The sequence below is a fragment of the Microtus oregoni genome, unplaced genomic scaffold (genome assembly GCF_018167655.1).
Source record: "Microtus oregoni isolate MIOR12 unplaced genomic scaffold, Mior012 000086F_ref0000336, whole genome shotgun sequence".
NCBI classification, from domain to species: Eukaryota; Metazoa; Chordata; class Mammalia; order Rodentia; family Cricetidae; genus Microtus; species Microtus oregoni.
This window is the reverse complement of record NW_024544552.1, coordinates 2,817,096-2,835,609: the sequence shown is the minus strand read 5'-3', so window position 1 is coordinate 2,835,609 and position 18,514 is coordinate 2,817,096. Positions and strand designations below refer to the sequence as shown.

The following is an 18,514-nucleotide window of genomic DNA, read 5'->3' as shown; positions in this document are numbered from 1 at the left end:
TGTTTCCTATGCTAAGAAATAGTTATCTAATCAAAGTTTACTAAGATAAGCTCCATTGTTTGCTTTGTAAAAGTTGTATGAATCCCTTGATTTATTTACTTTTAGGGATGTTAGGATTGAACTCAGAGCTTTGCGTGTGCTGAGCTTGTGCTCTGCCGTCATCTGTATTCATCTGTATACATCTATATACATCTGTATACATCTATATACATCTATATACATCTGTATACATCTATATACATCTGTATACATGCTATATACATGCTATACCTCTTTTGTTGCTTATGGATATTATGCAGTTTAGGGGTCAAGGTTGTTTGTGTTGTGATGGCCAGTTCTAGCACGTGTGGCTTGGTATATAGAACTTTCATCAGTAAGGAAGTCCTGAATTTTTCTTTTTATTTATTTTATTTTTACTTATTTATTTGTTTTTTGAGACAGGGTTTCTTATGTAGCCCTGGCTGCCCTGTAACAAACATGTAGACCAGGCTAGCCTTAGACTCATAGAGATCTTTCTGCCTCTGCTTCTTGTTCTAGGGTTAAAAGCATGTGTGCCACCAAACCTGTTCACCAACAATTTTTAAAAAAGAGATTCTTGGTTATGTTTCTGCTGACATTTAGTTAATAGTTTGTCATATAGTTAGCTAAAAAACTTAAGCTCTATTATTAATACAGGAAAAAAACACTAGATCACTTGGATTTATTACTGAAATAACACCTGGATCCACACACCCCCCATCCTCAAATAGTTTACTCTTTAACCTTCAGTTTGGCAGGAGTCGGGGCTATTTTTAGAGTATAGGCAGTAGAGCTAATCTAAACTCCTCCTGCTACCTGAGACAGTGATCTCCTCAGCTCTTTCAGCTCAGCATGGTTTGTTCTGGACCATATTTTACATGTTAATTGACCAGAGTGGAAACAATGGAGAGTTTTGGGGTATGTAATACATTGAAAAATGAAAAAGGTGGTTGGGGCTTGAATCAAAATATATTTGTTGATGAATGGAAGAGATTCTGCAGTGGCTATGATATTAAAGTTGTAGGGCACAGTTAATTGTTTCTGTCTGCTTTAGTTTGGTATTATCTTAAGATGGCTCAGGCTGCTAGAACAAAATAACGACTGGTGGCCTAAACAACAGAATTTAATTCTCTTATTCTAGAGGGTAAAATATAATGTACTAGTGTGGATGGTTTCTGGCCACGGAGATCTTTCACCTTCTGGAGTTCTGCCTCCATGTGTGCCCTCACATGCTAGAGAAAAAGGGAGAAATAAAGGACTGTTTCTCACAAAGGTAACAATCCTAAAATGAGGCTATCCACTTTTATAACCTCCTCTAAACCTGATTGTATCCTAAAGACTCCATCTCCAAATGCTATCACATTGGAAGTTATGCTTTCCATATATACATTGTAGGTGGTCACTGCAGTTTCTGCACTAGAGTTGAATTAGTTGTATTTAATTTTGACTGAAACTAAGGAGAATTATGCATCTCTCAAGAGTAGTAGTTGTATTGACATAATTTGTGTGTGTATATGAGAGAATAAAGAGAGTGTGTGTGTGTGTGTATACGTGCACATACTTGATATACAAGTATGCCGCAGCATGCGTGTCGACAGAGACAACTACTTCAGGGGGCTGTCCTCACTTTCCACCTTGTTTGTGGTAGGGTCTTTGCTTGCGCCTGAGTATACCATACTAACTCGACTGCAAGTTTCTTGAAATTAAATACAACTAATTCTCTTTTCTCTAGCTCCCATCTTTCCTAGGAACACTGACGTAACAGATGTGAGCTTACCATATCTTGCTTTTTTTGTGGCACCTGAGGATTTGAACTCATCCTTAACACTTGTGTGTCGCAAGCACTTTCTTTACCCACTAAATATCTCTTCAATCTATAATTTCTTGATTTTATAGAGTAGTAGTTTCCCAAAATGGGAAATTTTTAGTCTAATTAAAGGATATATAAGATGATCCAGTGGTGTATAGATAAAGAATGTTGAATACTTGTTTGGCATATATTCTAGAAAAAAATTAAATACCTTTTAAAAATTATTACATTTTTCTTATTTTGTGTGTGTGCCACGGTACATGTGTGAAGATCTGAGAACAATTTGGAGCCCGTTTTCCTTCCACCATGGGAGTCCCAAGGTTCAAACTCAGATTCGCAGGCTTGGTGCAAGGTCAGGTACATTACTGAGCTATCTTGCTAGCCCTATTTTATATTTTTAAAAATTATTTTATTTTATTATTATGTGTATGGGTGTTCCTGCCTATGCAGCACATGTGTGCTTGGTGCTTCTAAAGACCAGAAGAGGGCATCCTGTTCCTTAGAACAGATGATTACGAGCTGCCATGTGGATATTGGGGAATTGAACCTGGGTCTTCTGAAAGAACAGCCAGTGCTCTTAAGCTCTGAGCCATCTCTCCAGTCCATCTGCACAGGTTTTAATGTAAGATTCTACTAATGTGTAACTCTTTTTGAATAGCTACAGGTTGACTATCCCTTTTTTAAACTGCTCAGGACCAGAATTATTTTATGTTTCAGTTTGTCACATTCGTAGTTGTTGTTGCAGTATTGGGCATTGAGCCCAGGGCCTCGTGCGTGCTGGCCAAGCACTCCATTAAACAAACTGTACTTTCAGAAGAGATTTGGAATGTTTGCTTATAAATATAGGAACATCTGAAATGCTCTAAAATTTGAATTCTCAAAGAGAGTCACAATTTGGGGGCATTTGAAACTTAAACTAGGGACCTCAGTCTTTTTTGTCTTTTTGAGGCCAGTGTCTCATGTAGCCCACAGTACCAACAGCTAGAATTTGCTAAGGATAAGTAACCCTGAACTCATAGATCTATCTTCACCTCTCAAGTCCTGGGATTACAAGCATGTGCTACCCTGTCCAGCTTTCTGTCTGTGATTTTATAGATGGAAAAAGCAAGAATCATGAGCTCATCATATACAGTGTACAGTCTGTTAATGGCTTCACTCATTCGCTGGGATCTTGAATTTCTACTTTTTAGTCTGGAACTGATTTTGTTAAAATTTAATCTTTAGATACTATCTGCTGTGGTTTGCATAAGCATTCACAGGGTTTTACACTTCTGAATTTAATAATAAGGTCTGTCAACTTTATCTCAAAAAGAAGATCCTTTTTTGGAAGAACCTTAGGTCATTTTCTCTCCCAAAAGACTATCCTGTAAACTCTGGATATGAAATGAATATTGTGGCTCCCCTTTCCCTGCCTCTCAGAGCAGGTCACAGAGGCTGGGTAAGCCTTTTCTAGAGCAGTTCGACAAGTTCATACATTCCCAACCTCTTGGAGAGGATGCTATTTAGTTAAGAGAAAGGTTTTCAGGAGCTGCTGTTTTTATCTTCTTGAAATGGATAATAGTGGAGTAGGAATGTGACATGGTAGACGGTTTAATTCTAGAAGTGGAAGAATATCTCTGCTACTCCTAATTTACCGTGATACAGTGATCTGTTTTATGACCAGTAATGAAATAACGTTCCTTGTTTCATAGGACTTTTACAGTAACTTAATTAATTTTAAACCTATAGATTCAGGGTTGGGGAGGTTACTGAGGTGCTAAAGAATATCAATAGTGACTATTGAGAAACAAAGCCAAGTACTGTGTGGGAAATGTTTTACCAAAATTCATCCAAATGGGACGGGAAAGGTGGCTCAGAGGTTAAGAGCACTTACTTGACTTGGGAAGACCTAGGTTCGTTTCTCAGCACCTGCATGGTGGCTCACAAACTATAACTCCAGTTTCAGGGAACCCAACACCATCATCTGACCTTCTCAGGCACATATGTGATACACATAGCTACATACATACATGCATGTATGCATGCATGCATACAAGCAAAAAATCTCACACAAAAATCTTTGTTTAAAATGACATACACGTCATTTAAGGAGGGAAAAGATGCCAGTTGTGGTGGTTCTCAGCTGTTAAGAAAGTAATCTGCTCTGGAAATAGCTTGTATACAGCTGTTCACATCTTGTGTCTTTCATCACTGCTCTTCTAGATGTTCTCAGACGCAGTCCTGGTTTTTGTTTGTTTTTGTATATTTTAACTTCTTCATTGTGGCCTGCTACAAGCATTCTTTGGGCAGCTGTCTCTGCAGAGGGCAATTTTTATGAAACAGTATAGGTTTCTGTAAAGGAGAGAAGTAGAGGGTGAGGATAAGGATGGACTTCTAGGATAATTGTTAGGGGAATAAAGGGCTGTTGAAAGACTGGAGGATGGTGCCTGGGTACTCGGTCTTAGCTCATAATCATACCCTGTTTTTTACCACTGCCTTTTGTTCAAGACACTGAAAGGGCTAAACAAAACTCCAGCCTGAATAATATTATTCTTTGCTCTTTGGAATTTGCTGGGGGTGGCAGTAAGGCCCTGGAGAGGGGTGGGATTGTTACAGCACAGTAGAGAAATAAGATACATTCCCTAGTTCTACGTAGGGTTTTGCTACAGAGGTAAGTTTGAAAATTAGGAGAATTAGCTGAAGTAATGTTAGCCACTATGTTAAAATGAGCTAAGATGTTTTAGTGGGAAATCTCTTTTACATACCTTTGTATGGCCAGTCTGGCACTCAGAGATCTGCCTGCCTCTGCCTCCCAAGTGCTGGGATCAAAGGTGTGCACCACCATCGCTCAACCTCTGCTTATAGTCTTATGTGTTTTTGCTTATAATACAGGCTTGACATCTGAGTGACCAAAGATTAGGTTGCGTTGCAAGAACTTGATTTCTTCTGTCTATTTGTGTGAAATGAGATTCAGAATCTTGTCTCATGTATTCGTTTTGTGAAAACAGAAGCTTCACAGAATTTGTGGAAGCGTGTGTTACTTACAGTGGGGAATTCTTGCTCAGAGGGAAGTGTTGAAGGTATCCTTTTTGTGTTAAAGTTCTTAGCTAGCAGCTTATTATTAGATATGCGCCTACTGTTTCAAATTTTATCTCAGATCCCTTTTTCCCATCTAGACAAAAAACCACTATCAGCTACTCAAGAAAGATGGCAAAGAGTTGGTAGTTGACCTCCTTCCCAGTATGTCTCTCTATGGAATTATGTTCAGGGAAGTTTGGGGTTGGGAGTAGTTAATATTAACAAAAGATTAATTCTTATGAAAATGGTAAAACCTATGAATTGTTAAGTGTCCTTGTCTATTTTATTGTCTTTCCCAGGGGCTTTTCTAATTATTTTGTTTCCTTCTTCCCCAATCCAGGCTGGATACAGCAAATATCATTTTCAAGATGTCCAGCAAAGGGAGCAGCACAGATGGCAGAACAGATTTAGCTAATGGTAAGGGACGGCAAAAAGGTCACACTCTCTTTACTATCAGGTGGGGTCTCCCTCCTTCCCTAAGGGTTAGTGGAGACCTGAATTTTAGTGGAACCAAGGAACCCTTAGTGTGTTGAGTATGAGAAAGCACATAGCAATCTTTTTTTTAAAAATATTTATTATGTATACAATATTCTGTCTGTGTGTATGCCTGCAGGCCAGAAGAGGGCACCAGATCTCATTACAGATGGTTGTGAGCCACCATGTGGTTGCTGGAAATTGAACTCAGGACCATCGGAAGAGCAGGCAATGCTCTTAACCACTGAGCCATCTCTCCAGCCCATAAATAAATCTTAAAAAAAAAAAACAAACAAACAAACAAAAAAAAAAAACAGCCGGGCGGTGGCGGCACACACCTTTAATCTCAACACTTGGGAAGCAGAGACAGACAATTCTCTGTGAGTCCACAGCCAGCCTGGTCTACAAATCAAATTTCAGAGCTATACAAAGAAATACTGTCTTGAAAAACCTAAATAAATAATAAAACATATCAAGATTTCATCACAAAAGTTCCACCATTCCACTTTTTTGAGACATTAGTCAGAGGAGCCTTAAAACTTGCTGAAGATGACTTTGGATTACAAGCATATATCACCTTGCCTGGCTAGAAATTATTCTTTATGACCATTTGGAAAGAGACACATTTATTGAAATTTGTTTCTTGGTCTTCAGGGTAATAGTTTCTTAAACCAACGTGGAAAGTCTTTGCTGTCCTAATTATTTTTCCATATTTTTTCTTTGTGTATATCCATTAATGTCCAGGAAGCCTGTCTAGCAGTCCAGAAGAGATGTCTGGAGCTGAAGAGGGGAGGGAAACATCCTCAGGTATTGAAGTAGAGGCCTCAGACCTCAGTTTGAGCTTGACTGGGGATGATGGTGGCCCCAACCGCACCAGCACAGAAAGTCGAGGTACAGACACAGAGAGCTCAGGTGAAGACAAGGACTCTGACAGCATGGAGGACACTGGCCATTATTCCATCAATGATGAGAACCGAGTTCATGACCACTCTGAAGAGGAGGAAGAAGAACAGCCTCGGCACCGTGTACAGCGCAAACGGGCCAGTCGTGATCAGGACTCATCAGATGATGAGCGAGCCCTGGAAGACTGGGTATCCTCAGAGACAACAGCTTTGCCCCGACCTCGCTGGCAAGCCCTTCCTGCCCTTCGGGAGCGGGAGCTGGGTTCAAGTTCCCGCTTCGTGTATGAGGCTTGTGGGGCAAGAGTGTTTGTGCAGCGTTTCCGCCTACAGCATGGGCTTGAGGGCCATACTGGTTGTGTCAATACCTTGCACTTTAACCAGCGTGGCACCTGGCTGGCCAGTGGCAGTGATGACCTGAAGGTGGTGGTATGGGATTGGGTGCGGCGGCAACCAGTACTGGACTTTGAGAGTGGCCACAAAAGTAATGTCTTCCAGGTAATTAACAACTTGAGAAAATCAAGTGGGAAGGTAGACTAAGTTGCTGCTAAGGGCAGAAGCTTGTAGCAAGTTGTGATTGGAATTAGGTATTAGGACTTCATAATGATATACTGAGAGACCATGGCACATAAGGAAACATTATCCTATCCCATTACGGATAGGATACTTGAAACTCATAGGTTTATCATAAAGGTATATAGGTATATCAATACACGGCAGTGTAAGACAGTGCACAGGATCCTGAGCCAAACTGCTTAGTTTTCAGATCCTAGCCCTATGTAAATTTGGATAGTTATTTAACTTGCACTTTGAGTTTCTATATCTATGAAATAGGGCTTGTAACACATGAGCACAAAGAGTGCATGGACATGGAGTGTAGTTCAGTGGTAGAGCATTTGCCAAGAGTTCTTTCTCCAGTACTCAAGAAAAAGAAAGCAAGGAGAAATAAGCACTTAAATTTATGGCTGTTGTTTACTTGCATTTGATCAGTTTTCCCTAATGTTTATTTTATGGAGATACTACATCTTAATCCCATTGTCCATATGGTACTGCCACCCGTCCACAAGCATACCCTTTTCTTCCTTCCAGGTTCTTTTCCCTTTGTGGCAAATATATGTTTGTTAGGTAGATGAAGATTTGTCCTTGTTTATTTTTTGCTTTTTCTTCTTTAAGGCATAATTGCAGTTTACTAGTGTTTAATCATGTAGCATTCACCCTTCTAGAACCTTCCAGAATACACTTTTATGTCAAAGTGACTTCCTTTCTATTCCTTTTACTGCTGGAAGGATTTGAGCTTAGCTGTCTGTACAAAGAGTAGGAAAGGAACATACAGCTGTACAAGGAAAGGTGACAAGGGGTCATTAACACATTTTTCTCTTAAATTTACTTATGTGTCCCTTTTTCATTCTTAATACTCTAGGCCAAGTTTCTTCCTAACAGTGGTGATTCCACCCTGGCAATGTGTGCCCGGGATGGGCAGGTCCGTGTGGCAGAACTGTCTGCTACACAGTGCTGCAAGAACACAAAGCGTGTGGCCCAGCACAAGGGAGCATCTCATAAGGTCAGTAAGCCTTTGTTCCTAAGACTGTGAACCCAGACCTCCATGGATCTCTAAACCAGTGTTTTCCCTTGTGTTTCCTCTGTTGTCTTCACCTGCCTTACCTCATTCAGCCCCTAGGTTTGTTAAGGGAGTAAAACAGTTGTCCTAAAGTTCCCGAAAAACCCAAGTATTTGAAAGACCTTCCTTCAGCTCACATACTGACAAAGTTTGGTTGATTATCCCCCTGGCTGGGTGCGGTGGTTTATAGCTGTAATCCTAGTACTTGGAAAGCTGAGGCAACATTGCTATGGGTTTAGAGCTAGCCTAGGCTACAGAGTCAGACTGTCTTGAGAACCTCAAAATAAACAAACCTAGCCCCAAGCAGAGAGTAGTTACTTCAGAGACCCTTGAGTTCCTGTGTCTTCTGAAGTTTAATGGGTCCCAGGTGCTAGTGGTTGAGTCTTCTGATTCCCGATTTTCCTGCTCACAACTAGCCTATAATAGCCATGTTATTGACAACTTTATTTAAAGCTGTGACTATACAGTGGATAGTCATGGTGGCAGCTAGGGAGGCACTGAGCTTCCCAGCCTCAGGGTAGATATTATGTTTGTTTGTTTGTTTTTCATGCCATGCAAAGGATGATATTCTCTTACAAAACCTAAGAAAAGTTGGAGCCCAGAAGGCTTGAGAAATATGAAAAATACTTCTTTGATTTTTTTTCTCTCCTCACTTTAATTTTTAAGTCTAGTTCCCACCCACTAAGTAACTAATTTTTAGAGTTAAGATACAGGTAAGAAAGAAGTTTCTAATATTATTGTCTACATGCCTGAACTGAACTTTATTTTATAATGAAGTTTTTGTTTTTTGAGTTTCTCTGTTTAACAGTTCTGGTTGTCCTGGAATTCAATTTGTAGACCAGGCTAGCCTCGAACTTACTAAAATCAGCTTGCCTCTGCCTTCCAAGTGCGAGATTAAAAGGTGTATGCCACCACCACCTGGCTGAATGATGTTTTCTTTGCTGTCTCTGTTCATGTTCATTGTGATTTGGTTAAAATAGAAAATTACCTGTATAGAATAAGTGGACTATTAACTCACCCAGAAGAGTGAGTGAAGCTTAAATTATTTCCCTTCTTAGGATTTTTTAGAAGATTTATTATGTATACAGTGTTCTGCCTGCGTATATTACAGTTGGTTGTGAGCCACCATGTGATTGCTAAGAATTGAACTAAGGGCCTCTGGAAGAATAGCCAGTGCTCTTAACCATTAAGTCATCTCTCTAATCCCCTTCTTCCCTTGTTAGGGTTTTATAAAAACAAACAAAAAAGTACACATTTTACTTGCTAAGACTTTTTTTTTTGAGACATGGTTTCACTACGTAGACCACACAGATCTCGCCTCAAACTCCCAAATTGGTATTAAAGGTATGTACCTACCATGTCTGGCCTGCTAAAACATTTTAATTGCTTCCCTTCTTAAAGGTAAGTCAGTGAACAAGATTCCCTCTCAATATTTAGAAACCACATCCTTTCCCTTTATCTCCTTCAGTTGGCCCTAGAACCAGACTCTCCCTGTACGTTCCTGTCTGCTGGTGAAGATGCTGTTGTCTTCACCATTGATCTGAGACAAGACAGACCAGCTTCGTAAGTTTAGCCGTAATACCTTTTTTAAAGATTTGTATTAGTTTTAACCAGGTGGTGGTGTGCATGCCTTTAATCCCAGCACTCAAGAGGAAGAGGCAGGTGGATCTCTGTGAGTTCAAGGTCAGCCTTGTCTACAGAGTGAGTTCCAGGAAAGTCAAAGCTACACAGGTTTGTTTTATACTTGATCTTAACCAAAAGGCCTAGAAGTAATGATATCTTCTGTGTATCTGTGGGGGCGGGTATGTACACATGAGTACAGATGTTCAACATAGATGCTGGGAATCAAACTCGGGTCCTCTGCAAAAGCAATATGTACTCTTAACTTCCGAGCCATCTTTCTAGCTTGTGGTCACATTTTCTTTGCAGAATTCTATTCCTTGGCCTTGAAAAGGTTCCTTACTTCATGGTAATGTTGAACTCTTAGGAGCACAAACCACAGTAGTACCTTTAAGTTTGTGTATGATAAGAGATAGCTTCAGGTTTTGGAGAGATTCTTACCTCCATGTCTGTTTTTTAGTATGAATTGCCTAAGCTACCTTTATTTTTCAGAGGTGCTCATTTTTTATGTGTAGACTTTAATAATTTGGTAATCTTCTGTTCTCTATTCACAAATCTACCTGGTCAGCAAGCTTTGGGGATGACCACTTGTCTGCCTCTCCAGCACTAGGATTAGAGGGGTACATCTTCATATCCAGCCTTTCTTGTTAGAGCTTTAGCTCAGCACAGCACACACTTCACTAACGGACACATCTCTCCAAACCTGAAGCCAGGTTCCAGGGAATTTTTTTTATTTTTTTATTTTTCTAAAAATTGGGAGATAGACTTTGACCTCCAGGCGGTTTAGCTTCCTGTTGCTATGATTCTTCCAGCACTCCCTGTATCTCCAGGTGTTTTGTATCATGTATCAAGCTTTTAGCTTGTGTTTAATTTTTTTAATTTATTATTTTATATGTATGGATATTGCCTGCATATATCTCTTGCTTACCTCATAAGTGCAGTGCCTGGAGAGGCCAGAAAGGACATTGGATCCCCAAACACTGGAGTTACAGAAAGTGGTAGGCCACCACATGGTTGCAAGTAAATAAACTGAGGTCCTCTTGAAGGAAGGACAGACAGTGCTCTTAACCACTGAGCCATCTCTTTATCCCCAGCTTATTTTTTATTATTTCATCTATTTTACAGAATGATGGATTCATTATTGCAGGTTCAAGTACATGTAATATAGTTTGATCATCATCATCTAGATTCTTCCCTCACTCCATAAAGCATCTTCCTTTCCCTCATAGTCTTCCTTCTATTTCTTCCTTTGTAAAAACAAGACTATCAGTTCCATAAATGGCAGAGGATGACATTAGCTTCTCATCTTCTTGCCTCTGTCTTCTGAATGCTGGACTTACAGCCATGCCATGATGGCAGCCTTCTTTGCTTTCTTGTTGTACTTTCTCTTCCCTTACTCCATCATGGAGGAAAGCAGGCAGTATATTTTTATGACTCTGGTTTAATTACTTGATGATTTCCAAATATTCTCCTCAGACACTAGAAAATTACTTCATGTTTTCCCCCAGTCTTCAAAATAGCGTAGTGCATTTTCTTATTTTGTTATTTAGAACAGAATAAAACAAAACAAAAACAACTTTTTTTGGTACAGATTAGAATTTGATTTCTTAATCACATCTTCATTTACTTTCCTGATTTTTCACTTTTCATGACCACCTTGAGTCTTTTAGTTTTGGGGTTTTGTTAGGGAAAGAGGGCACAGTAGCCCAGGTTAACCTGGAAGTCACTAACTATGCTGGCCCTGAATTCAGGCAGTTAATTTCTTGAGTGCTGGGATGACAGATCTGAGCGACCAGGCTGAGCTCCATCTGGGTCTTTTGGACGCTGTAACTGTCGCCTTTTCTATTCTCTGAAGGAAACTGGTGGTGACAAAAGAGAAGGAGAAAAAAGTGGGGCTGTATACAATCTATGTGAACCCTGCCAATACCCACCAGTTTGCAGTAGGTGGACGAGACCAGTTTGTAAGGTGAGTTTGTTGGTCCTTTGGCTCTTTCAGAGTTTGAGACTTATGGTACATTGTATATTGCCAGATATTACTCAATGCTAAGTTAGCAAATTGTAGGAATTCATTAACTACCCTGTTGAACTTTTTACCCTTTTGGAAATGCTTTACCTGAGACATTCTGTTCCTTATGACAACAATCTGAGGAATTTCATATTATGGAGATTATTATATTTTAAAATTAATATATTTTATTTGTATTTTGTCTGCTTGTGGGTACCATGTTCATGAGTGGTGCCTGAGGAAGTCAGAGAAGGAGGTCGGATCTTCTGGGATTGGAGTTAGAGATAGTTGTTGGGCACCATGTGGGTGCTGAGAATTGGAACTAATCCTCTTAACCACTATGCCATCTTTTCAGCCCCGAGATTATCACGTTTTAAAGATTGATAAATTTGTCCCACATAGTGGCTCAGACATAAAACCCATATGTGCCACTATTTTTAACATTGTTTAACAGCAATCTTTTCATTGTTTTTTTGTTTTGTTTTGTTTTTTGAGACAGGGTTTCTCTGTGTAGCTTTGGAGCCTGCCTTGGAACTTACTCTGTAGATCAGGCTGGCCTCAACCTCACAGAGATCTACCTGCCTCTGCCTCCTGAGTGCTAGGATTAAAGGTGTGTGCTGCAACCACCACTCCCTGGCTTTTTCAAATAATTTTAAAATTTAATTTTAGTATTATCTGTGAGAGTGATGTATTTATGAGGGGTGTATGCCATAGTGCACGTTAGCATGCATTAGAAGTCACAGGACACCTTTGTGGAGTCATTTTGTTCTTAACTCTTGTTCGGGAATCAAACTCAGATTGTGAGGCTTGCATCATTGAGCAGCAAGTGTGTTTACCTGGGTAATCATCTTAACAGCTCTTCATTAGCAGTTTGGAGCACTGGTTAGATTTAGAAAAAAAAAATTGTCTCGGGAACACTCTGTAACTGAGGATTTTTGTTTCGGTTGTCCTGGACCATTTTTCTTTATCTGTAGTAATATCTTTGTTACAATGAACATCTGTTTTTAACACTGGCTTTTGAAACACATCCTAAGGGAAAACAGACAACATTCTTTCAGTCCCCATTGTACCAGTTGTTTTCCTCCTGACCCGTATTCTCTAGCTTGCAAGCTGCTATATTTTAACTACATTTCTGTGGGGTTTTCAGTTTGAAAACGGAGGGAGAGCATAATTAGAAAAATGGTGCTTTGTTTTTCTATTCTACTGGTAGTTGAAAAGTGACATCTTCTTTTGAAATGAGAGCACATTTTTAAAACTATTTTGAAATTACTTAGCTGGGCGGTGGTGGCGCACGCCTTTAATCCCAGCACTCGGGAGGCAGAGGCAGGCAGATCTCTGTGAGTTCGAGGCCAGCCTGGTCTACAAGAGCTAGTTCCAGGGCAGGAACCAAAGCTGCAGAGAAACCTTGTCTCAAAAAACAAAACAAAAAAAGAAAGAAAGAAAGAAATTACTTATAAGTTTTCAGAAAATATATGACTTTGTTCAAGAGTTCAGGATAATTTGTTACTCTTTTCAAAATTTGTTTCTTTTACTTGTAGTCTTTAAATATATAGCAGTATTTTATGTATTTATTTTGTGTGTACATTATGGTGTGCCTGGTGCCCACAGAGGCTAGAAAAGGGCTTTGGATCCCCTAGGAGTGGAGTTGTGGGTGGTTGTGAGCCACCATGTGGGTGCTGGGAATTGAACCTGTGTCCTGCAAGAACAGCTAGTGCTCTTAGCTGCTGGCCCATCTCTCCAGCTTCCTGTTTCCTATGCTGTTAATAATAAAAAGGCTATCGTTGGAGCTTTCTGGGTTAAGCTTGAAGCGTCTCTGAACCTCTGGTTGGGATTTTTTTTTCTTGGAGAAATAGATTGCTTGAAAAGACTCTTACGGAGAATATAACCACTAGGACCAAAACTTTTAAAGAGGAATGGGTGAGTTGGATGTATTGACTACTCTGAAGATCTTAATAAAGTTCCAGTACCCTATTCTACAGCTTGTAATCTCCCAAGGCTAAAATTGGACTGAGAATTATTTTAGCAAACAGGAATAAAATACTCAGATCTTTTATCTGTGTCAGTGTTTTCAGTCCCCTTGTGCACCCCATGTCTTCGCAGATGGGAGCTTGTATACCTGTCAGGAGCACATGCAGACTATGGGCCACACTGCTCTCCATGAGTAGAGGTCCTTTTAGCACTGAGGTCTCTGATAGTATCCTCTTCTCAGTGTACAAAGAGAGATAGCCTACTCAACCTTAAGGCTTCATATAATTATTACTGAATTTTAGGGTTGTGAAAGGTATATGTGTAGGGTCTTGAGGAAAAACTAAGAAGTTTTATTGTTTTTTGTTTGTTTGTTTGTTTGGTTTTGGTTTTTCACAACAGAGCTTCTCTGTGAAACAGAGCTAACAGTGATAGCTGTCCTGGTAGTTCTGTAGACCAGGCTGGCCTGGAATTCAATTCAGAGAGATCTGCAGATGTTTGAGCTTTTGTTTCCTGTAAAGTGCTCAAAAATTACTCAGGAGATTTGAATGGGAACTTAAAATTTTGTATAAAATTCTGATGACGACATGAGCAGGAAAATCAGAAGGAAATCAAAATAAACAAAGTATGATGGCAGGAAGTAGGAAAAGCAGATATAACCAAAACTGTATACCCAGGGAGAGGAACTGACAAGAAGTAAACTATAGAAGAGAGAAAAGACTGGGGAGGAATGGGGGGATGAACATGGGTTTTTTAAAACACACACACACACACACACACATCAAATACATGTATGAAATTATCAAAGAACTAACCAAAAGTTTTAAGTGTGAGAGACCTGTATGTGGCTTGGTCATCTGTATTAAGGATAGTGTCACAAACAGATTGAGGGCTAGGGACAGGTTTAGAAAGAGTTTTGGAAGGAAAATGAGTTTGCTTTTGGACAACATATTATTAGAATCTGATTGGTAAGTAGATATTACAGATGTTAAGTCTGGAACTCAGAGTAAGAGACACAGATTTAAAATAGATTTCCAGATATAGGGAACTATAGTGGTAGTTAAAAAATGCTAATAGATTTTCCTTATCAAAAGGAAGTACAGTAGCCTGGCGGTGGTGGCGCACGCCTTTAATCCCAGTACTCGGGAGGCAGAGGCAGGCGAATCTCTGTGAGTTCGAGACCAGCCTGGTCTACAAGAGCTAGTTCCAGGACAGGCTCCAAAACCACAGAGAAACCCTGTCTCGAAAAACCAAAAAAAAAAAAAAAAAAAAAGTACAGTAATTTCCCCTAATCTATAAAGAATGCATACCATGGTGATAGCTTTGAACCTCTGGATAGTAGTAAACCCTAGAAGTACTGCGTTTTGTTTCTCATATATCTATGATGATTCATGAATTAGGCACAGTGATTGATTAGCAGTAATGACTAATAGTAAAGTAGAATGTTATAGAAATACTGTAAAGAAATTTTTATTAAAACTAGTAAATTGGGTTTTTTTCTGGACTTATTCATTTAACATTTTGAATAGTTGACTACAGGTAACTTCAGGAGTTTGGTGATTTGGGGATAGTTTTTGTGGCCTGTAAGAGAGAGTCTAGCCAAATGAAAGTTTAAGGAAGGAGGGATGGAAAGATGGCTCAGCAGTTACGAACACTTGATGTTCTTTCAGAGGATCTGGGTTCAGTTTCTTCTACTCACATGACAGCTCACAACCATCTGTAACTCCAGTTCTCTGGGGTCTGGGACCCTATTCCTGGCCTCTGCAGCACTGCACTCATACATGAGATACGTATACATACATGCAGGCAGATCACTCATACACTTAAATAAAAATATTTTTTTAATGGACTTAAGATCTACTTACATAAAATGGCCTCTGCCCATGAATAATAAATGCTTTGGGATAAGTAGCATATGTATAAAAAGTGTGTATACTAATTGCTTCAGTAAAAATAAACCATAAATGGGGCTTGGCAGATGGATAGTTCAGTCTATTGAATGTGGAATCCCAGTGTATCCATGGGGCTTGCTGGCCAGCAGCTCTAGTATAATTGGTGAGCTCCAGAACAGTGAGGAACCCTGCTGTAAAGGATGTGAATGGTGTTCGACAAAGGATGACACCCAAGGTAAGATACCACCACTAAAATAAACAGTAGGTGACATGAAACTTGAGAGAGACCATTCCAAATAGATGCACCTGAAGATTGCTGCTTAATGAAAGCCATCTGGATAAGGCTAAATTTAGAACTGGATTGCAGAGGGGACACTTTTCCTAAAGAGAGAAGAAAGAGAAGGAAGAAGCTTGACTAGGAAACAAGAGCCTTGTTTTCAGCCCTGCAAGGGATCACTTTGTAAGTTTTGACATTTTGCCTGCTTCTTTCATTAAAGGATTTATGACCAGAGGAAAATTGACGAGAATGAGAATAATGGAGTACTAAAGAAATTCTGTCCTCATCACTTGGTAAGATTCCTGAAGGACTAGTGGCTTCTGACTTTTTTGACTTCATTCTGTGCTGCCTCTAAACTTACTGGCATAATGCGAAGAGTTTGGAGTTTGAAGTCAGACAGATTTTAATCCTGGTTTTCTCACAAGTCTTATGATTTTAGGTACCCGGTTCAATTTTTTTTAGCCTCAGTGTTGTCAACAACAAAATGGAGATTGGCACCAGCATGGTGGCCTAATGAGATAATACATCTGAAATGCTAGCACTCAAAAGAGAACCAAGACAGGGCCTAAGACTACTTCTTGAGGTGGACATATTTCCTCAGTTAGATACTTCACTCACTCTCTCGCCCCTCCGACTGCCTCTTTCTATTTACTTTTTGTTTGTCTCTGAGGAAAGATACAGAGGAGTTTTTTAAAAAGCCTGTCTGTTCCTGAAGTTGATATAACAAATGGGGTGGGGTGGGGGCATCAGTCAGTATCTGCTCCTTATTGCAGGTGAACAGTGAGTCCAAAGCAAACATCACCTGTCTTGTGTACAGCCACGACGGCACAGGTACGTGAGCAGGGCCTACCCCTTGGCTGGCATGCCTCCTGTCTAGGGAGCTGCTGAGCTAGTGAGGCATATGCCTTCCTTGTTCACCATGCACTGTAGCTCCGCGTGGACATCTGGGAGTAATACTGATGGTGAGCATGGAGTGGGAGGATACAGCAGTGACCCTTGGAAATGCTTCAGATGACATTTCTCAGGCTCGTCATGAAGCCTAGGCTACTAGCCTAAGCAAATTCTAATGCCTTTGATTCCTTAATAAATTAGAGGGTGTGATCTCCTGCTTCTACTACCCCTGGGCTGGTACTGTGTTCATCAATAGACCCTATGTCGCTGCAAACTAAGTAAGATGGGAGTCGTGTCTTGATGCTAAGAGGATGCACTACCAGCAAGAAGCCCCATCCTAAACACCCTCACCCCCTGAATCTCCTGGTCTCTGCATTTTTCAGCCTTTGCCTTCACTGCTGTGTTCTTGTTCTTGGCAGAGCTCCTGGCTAGTTACAATGATGAAGACATTTACCTTTTCAACTCTTCTCACAGTGATGGGGCCCAATATATTAAGAGATATAAAGGTCATAGAAATAATGCTACAGGTGAGTCTGCCTTTTTCTGTTTCTGTGACCCAAGTCACACTGAAAAACCTGTTAATCTTATTCCCGAAGGAGTAGGCTGCATGTGTCATTTTGGGTAGTGTGAGGTTATGCCTAGTTGGGCTGGAATTTTCTTTTTTCAGAAAGTGTGATTCGGGGGAGGGCTCATTAGCATCTTGCCTGAGGTGATATTGCCTCCAGTTGGTTTAAGCATGAAGCTAGACCTTACTTTCTGTGATTGCAGATACTGTAATATAATCACAGAGGTCCTTTTTGAAGTCAGGGAAAGCTGTAGTACTGAATTAACACAAGTGTGTGCAGGATAGTATCTTTAGAGGGAGAGCAGGGAATGTTTCTTTTGAATAAAGCAAAGTAGGGCAATAGTAGTGATATCTAGACTAGGTTTGCAGTGAAGTTTGGCGTTTTAGTTCTGTCTGTGGTTCCCAAACATTGGTGCTCAGTGCACTCACCTCAGTCTTTAGGAAGAGAGCACTGATGCCTATGCCCCACCACCACACAGAGACATACTCATTGAATTTAATTGGTGCTGGGTGCAGCTGGAGCATTGGAGTTTTAGTGTCCTAACTGGTTCTGATGTAAGGAGGTAGAGAATTATGGCACTTTGTTGGTTCCACTCCCCTCAGCTATGTGTCATCATCTGATTTGGAGACAGTAGTAACTTTTACTTTTTCTCTTGGCTGGTAAGAAGGAAAGAGGGGCAGAGTTATGTGTTTGGATTTCATTATGTGGGCAAGTAAAAGGAAAAGTGTCAGTATTGTGACTGGTATATGGAACTGGTTCTAATAGTTGGACTCCTGTCTTATACAAATTTTAAAGATTTGAGACCTTTTACTGAATTCTGGTAGTGAACATAATCAGATGCTTCTTCTAGGTGACTGTGCCACCTACCTTAGTCAGCCTCAGATCAACTGATGACATAAGAAACACTGGCTGAGTACCAATAAAATATAGGCCAAGAATAATCCTAGGGCCAAAGAGTGGACAGACAGAGCTGAAATGAATCAGGTTGGGACAGATAGGGCCTGTACTTGATACAGTATAATTAAATAGAGTGTTGCCCAGGGACAGTAGAACTCTTTGGGAAACTATAAATAGTCTCTGGGACTGGTGCAATTCTTATTATAATTATCTATCACTCACATACTCTCTTGATTGGTTTTGTAGAAATGAAAAGAATTATTTGGCATTTAGCTGACACAGTTTGTGAATTACTAAATTCTCGGTGAGGTAAATAAATACAGGCCCGGTGCCAGCCCTTATGTGGTTTCTTCCCTCATTTATCCTTTCAGTAAAAGGCGTCAATTTCTATGGCCCCAAGAGTGAGTTTGTGGTGAGCGGTAGTGACTGCGGGCACATCTTCCTCTGGGAGAAGTCCTCTTGCCAGATCATTCAGTTCATGGAGGGAGACAAGGGAGGTGTGGTGAGTATGACGTGCTGGAGTGG

The 18,514-nt window shown here is 40.2% G+C and overlaps 1 protein-coding gene across 5 annotated transcripts in view; it reads left to right on the top strand.

The window, feature by feature from the left end:
* Positions 1-18,514, top strand: part of Dcaf8 (DDB1 and CUL4 associated factor 8) — a 38,504-nt gene that overhangs the window by 12,756 nt on the left and 7,234 nt on the right. For 4 of the 5 annotated variants that reach the window (XM_041643543.1, XM_041643542.1, XM_041643544.1 and 1 more), the window contains 9 exons: positions 5,226-5,302; positions 6,104-6,756; positions 7,679-7,819; positions 9,345-9,439; positions 11,352-11,462; positions 15,856-15,928; positions 16,409-16,466; positions 16,946-17,053; positions 18,361-18,491. In XM_041643543.1, the coding sequence (XP_041499477.1) occupies positions 5,254-5,302; positions 6,104-6,756; positions 7,679-7,819; positions 9,345-9,439; positions 11,352-11,462; positions 15,856-15,928; positions 16,409-16,466; positions 16,946-17,053; positions 18,361-18,491 (1,419 nt within the window). In that variant the 5' untranslated portion in view covers positions 5,226-5,253. Of the gene's footprint in view, positions 1-2,159; positions 2,181-5,225; positions 5,303-6,103; positions 6,757-7,678; positions 7,820-9,344; positions 9,440-11,351; positions 11,463-15,855; positions 15,929-16,408; positions 16,467-16,945; positions 17,054-18,360; positions 18,492-18,514 lie in introns of those variants that run through there. The other variant, XM_041643545.1, reaches the window with a different exon arrangement.